The sequence below is a fragment of the Sinocyclocheilus grahami genome, unplaced genomic scaffold, assembly GCF_001515645.1.
Source record: "Sinocyclocheilus grahami isolate Dianchi unplaced genomic scaffold, SAMN03320097.WGS_v1.1 scaffold98.1, whole genome shotgun sequence".
NCBI lineage: Eukaryota > Metazoa > Chordata > Actinopteri > Cypriniformes > Cyprinidae > Sinocyclocheilus > Sinocyclocheilus grahami.
In genome coordinates, this window is record NW_015505277.1 from 1,042,283 (window position 1) to 1,047,222 (window position 4,940).

At 43.9% G+C, this 4,940-nt stretch overlaps 1 protein-coding gene across 1 annotated transcript; it reads right to left on the bottom strand.

Annotated features, from left to right (window-relative positions):
• Positions 1–78: 78 nt before the first annotated feature.
• LOC107588025 (uncharacterized) lies at positions 79–4,597 on the bottom strand. Its single transcript, XM_016276010.1, has 5 exons — positions 4,546–4,597; positions 3,797–4,350; positions 1,921–2,474; positions 1,736–1,802; positions 79–1,657 (listed from the first exon to the last, which is right to left on the bottom strand). The coding sequence occupies exons 2-5, from the start codon at positions 4,329–4,331 to the stop codon at positions 132–134; spliced, it is 2,682 nt and encodes an 893-aa protein (XP_016131496.1). The 5' UTR covers positions 4,332–4,350; positions 4,546–4,597; the 3' UTR covers positions 79–131.
• Positions 4,598–4,940: the final 343 nt, after the last annotated feature.

Here is a 4,940-nt window from a genome sequence, read left to right on the forward strand (position 1 = left end):
ATTAAAATGAACCATTTTTGGAAAGTCCATCTGTTTAAAGTTTTCTACTTTTTCTTATGAAAGCACCAATTTTTCCAAAGTATTCTTTCAAATGATTACAGCACCTTAGATCTAAGATTGCATACTTGGAATCATGATGCCAACCAAAGAATGGAGATGTTGGTGCCGCCCTCATGAGTGATCTGGTTGATCCGGCCACGAATGCAGTCCAGAAAAACATAAATGGCAGTACCATTCTGCACTTCAAAAGAAGTTCTCAGCCCCACGCTGGCCCACTCACTACCTTCAGGCATATGTCCACCCACCTGCTGGGCCAAGGATGAGGCCTGACCTCCATCTGTACTTTGACGGTAAAGGGTCAGCTTGACCACACTGCAGGAGTGGATCAGTTTTAGGTTGAGTGCCACACTGACCGTCCCAACCTCCGAAAACACAAAGTTCCTCTGAGCATGCAGCTCACCTGATCCAGCTAGTCGCATTTGGTCTGTATTTGGGCTCATCTGCCTAAAGAGCAGGGGTTTATTTCGCACTGCCCCAGAAGGTAGACCTGTTCTTGAGACAGTGGCTGTGAACATGGAGGAGACAGCGGTAGGGATCCATATCAAGCTCAGCATACTAATCCCAGAACTATCACCAAAGTAGCGGACATTGCAGTGAGATGGGGCGACAATTTCAAAATTGAGCCAGTCTTCGCTGTCTACCCTTGTGGCCCCAGAAAGGTTGATGGAGGTGTCTCTGTAGTTAACGCCAGACTTGAAGGAGCGTAGCACCTCCTGGTTAGTGCCATTTCTGTTGACGTAGGCAATCAGTGAGAAACCGTCTCGAACGCAAGAATGGCCCATTGAATAGATGGCCTGTTGGAGAACAAACTTCACCACGCCGGTCTCCATGAAACGAACCCCACGGCTGTCATGGGTCAGAGCCACTATGTAGGGATCAGAGACAGTGGCTATACGGAAGGTGGGGCGATAGTTACTTTGGTGGGCTGCTGTGGACATCTGAGCAGTCATGGCCACAGCGCCGGTGTCATGGGATAGCCAGAGCAAGCTGAACGAAGCTCCTCCAAGCTCATAGGCTTGAATATCTTTACTCTGGTTGCAGTATTGGTTGGGACTCTTCAGCACGAGTGTCAGAGTATGACTGGGTTCTACCTCAACTGCTGCACTTACAGTCACACCCTGGAAGAACTTCCTTTCAGGTTGCTCAATTCGAACCCCGCTGAGGTCTCTATCCTCCTCTTCACTGCCATTTATCCGTATCCCGACTTGGAGAAAGTTCCTGCAGCTATGCTTTAGTGCAAAGTTGTAGTCTATCCAGACCAGTCCATGTTGTTGGAGGCTGAGGTAATTATCATGGTTGGTCAACAGGTTGTTTCCTGCTTTGCCACGAATACTGAGCTGTAGCCCTGGATAGATGGAAGTACTCTTCGACTTTGTAGGCGGTAAGGCAATCGAAGCCGTCCAAGACTGTGAGAGCATGTTCTCAGTCACAGTTCCACATCCAGTATCACTGGTGAAAGTACAAGGAATGCCAACAGGCTCGCCATCACAGTCTGAACAAGCCTGACACTCCTTAAGTTCTTGACTGTAGAAGTACTCATGACCACACAGCCCTGCGGAGATCTCCCTCTCAGAGACACCAAGACAACGAAACCCACCTGAAGAATGAAACAAAGAGCCTGGTGAATCCCAAGAGACCATTTAAAGGCAGGCATTGGGGTTTTCATTTTGCTTACCTGGGGTATTAAGACATTTTACTCGCTCTCCACACAGGCTTGGTAATTCTAGGCATTCATCCCTGTCCTGCTGATAGATATTTGTTACTCAAAGACATGTTAAATATTAAGACATATAACTTGGTCTGCTCTTCATTGAAATTTTATGTGTTGCATGCATATTGCAATTGCTGCCACACTGTCACCTGGCACATCCTATCAGCATTGGGGGAGCACTGTGACACCAGGAAGAATCCAGGGGGACACATAGTGCACCTTTCACACTGCGGTGGATCCTTCTGGAAGTCGCAGTATTCTTCAGGCCCACAAGCAATTTGACAGCCCAACACTGGGTGCCCTGCATCTCCAACTACATTCACCACTTTGGCATCCACATCTACCTTATGCACAGCATAGGACTTTTGCAGGTGGGTACGTGCTTGGCTCTGCAGGCCAGCCAGATGGCTTTCAAAATAGCTTTGCACTTCTCCCTGCAAGCCTTGGAATGAGAATTGCTTGACGGTCTCAGAAAGCAGACCGTACTGAGCCTTCACCACATCCATTTGCTCATACATGCGGCGTTGCTGGTCGAGTATTTCACGCTGCTGGGAGAGGAGGGCCCCCTGCTGTTCCCCCAGTCTCTGCTGCAGATCACGGATCACTACTTGTTGAGCTCTCAAAGCCTCCACGAGCTTCTCTTGTCCCTTTGCCAGCTGTAGATGCAGGATCAGTGCATCCTCGGCAGGGACCTCATTATCTCCTAGTAAAAAAAAGGAAAGAGTAACTAAGTGGCTGTAACCCAACAAGCGTATAATTAGCTTTAAGAAGAGAATATACATTTCCATTAATAGTGGAATACACTGGTCTTATCAGACTGAATTGTAAATATATTTGGTTTACATGAGAACAATTATTTGGGAGCAAATCAACATTAATAGTTTATTTAAAGATGATCCAAACAAGAAATTCTCTGAAGTTAATACAACTTTTTTATATGTGAAGGTCAAAGTTTGATCACACATTTTTAAAACCAAGTGCTATTTTTTCCAACTCCAGTGATAAAACTATTTAAATCATATGGAAATGGCTCAAAGTAGTCTGCAGTGTCTTGACAGTTGACTGCCAGCGGTTCAGCAGCTCTACCACTCTCTCTGTAGCCAAGCAGATCCAGGGGGATGGAAATGTTTGCAATAATAGTTCTAGGGCCAGCTATCAAATTCCCCTATTCATTGATGTATGGACATTCCAGTACTGATGTGAAAATTTAATAAAATATGAGTTTTATTGAGCATGATAGTTTGTATACACTCCCCATCCTGTGGCATATTTTTCAAAGAACATAGAGAATTTCCTCTGTGATGTCTGTAGGTTTACTCAAATATCTCACACAAGCAAAAACAGGTCTGCATCCTTCTCCAATAAAGAGCATTAAAGAGATTTCCTCTGCATAGTTTGGAGTACAACATTAATAGTATCAGTCGTCTGGAGGGGCTTTGTGAAACTGTGATATAAATTAAATGAAATCATTTACAATGTATTATTTTATTTAATAATTTGTGGGAAAATAATTGTATTAAAATATAATATGTAAAACTATAAAATAATCAGGTGACTACAAAGGTTGGAAGCACCTAAATTTATATAATGGAATTACCATAGTTGACGACCAAAAACCTTGTGGTAATAACATGCTACTTTTTAGATAGTGGAAAAATTCATGAAAATTACACAGTTCAATGTACTTCAAATAATACCATGGTATTACCATGCTACTTCATATGTTCAACAAAGCACATGGTCATACCATGTTAGCTACTTTTTGTAAGTGGTATACACAGTCCAAAGTACTTTAGACAATGCCATGATATTACCATGGTATGCATTTAATAAAGCACATGGTAATACCATGTACTTTTGTACAGTTAAGTGGATTAAGTAACAAAAATAAATTGTGCTATATATAATTTTTTATAAACTATAGTAATACAATAGCCTACTCTGTCTACTTAAGTGTTACACCAGTTTTGAAACAAGATACTCTAATTCAAGTGCAGAACAGCTGGAACCACTGTTTCAATTCACCTGGTTTGATGTCACAAGTGAGCTGAACTCCCAGAGGAGCCCCACTCTCTGATGCGGGGTATCCAATGTCCGGAAATTCCCCCAGAAACTGAGCGGCTCTGTCTGCCATATGGATGAGGGGAGGCTGGCTGGTCCCGAGCACGCACCCGTCTCCAGCACAGGGTCTCGGTCTGGGGTTCGGTCGTATCCTCAGAGGCAGACGGCACTCAATTCCTTTACATTCTCTGGTGTCGTTCATAACATGATCTGGTCTTTGAGGCGTCTGGACCGTTTCCCTTGTCTGGTCTCCAGACCGCGTGCGCTGGGACAGAAGCGTTGCGTGATGTTCCGATGGAAAGCTGGAGGGAGCATGATGGTGATTTACTGATCTGCTCTGTGTTGTCGGATTGTGCTGTCGCGGTGGTCTGGACGATCTGCCCCCCGGACAGTGTGATCCAGAGCAGGGTCTGGGGTCTCCGAAGTCCCCAGAGCACGCAGCGCGGAACGTGCATAATACATAAACCAGGAACAAAAGCGACTTTTTGGAGGATGGCATTGTTTAATCATGTATCCGCCTAAATAAAGAAAATAACAGTTATGACTCGTGAGGAAATACGTGATTAAAAGAATCTATCACACACCTACTAAAAGCACAGAAAAAGTCTGTTATCATTTAGTCCAGCCTGATCCGGAAGATAACGCTGGCTTTCATTTTGTTCTTGTATGTATTAATCCGCAGATAAACTCTTTAAACAGCAAGATGATTTTACCTGCAGCTGTCTTCTGTTTGAATGTCAGTGAAAATATAAACAGCAGGAGATGAGCATCTCTCCTCCACTGGAGTGTGTGTGTGTGAGCCACTCTAAACACTTCGGAAGGAGAATGGGCTGCGTCCCAAAAAATAGCCAGCTCCCTATCTAGGCAACATTTTAGACATCATATGTAAGTGCAGCATTTTAGGAATCATATTTGTGTGTATTTTAAGCATTATTGGTGTACATGCTGCATTTTTGGGCATCGTATACCCATGCATTTTTGGATGCATTAGGAATGCCCAAAAATGCTGTTTAGGTGTAGCTCAGTTTAGTTTTAAGACACAATCCGTGGCATTCGATTTCAAAAGTGTTTAGATAGAAAGGTTCTGCTCACACATATAGAATGCCTA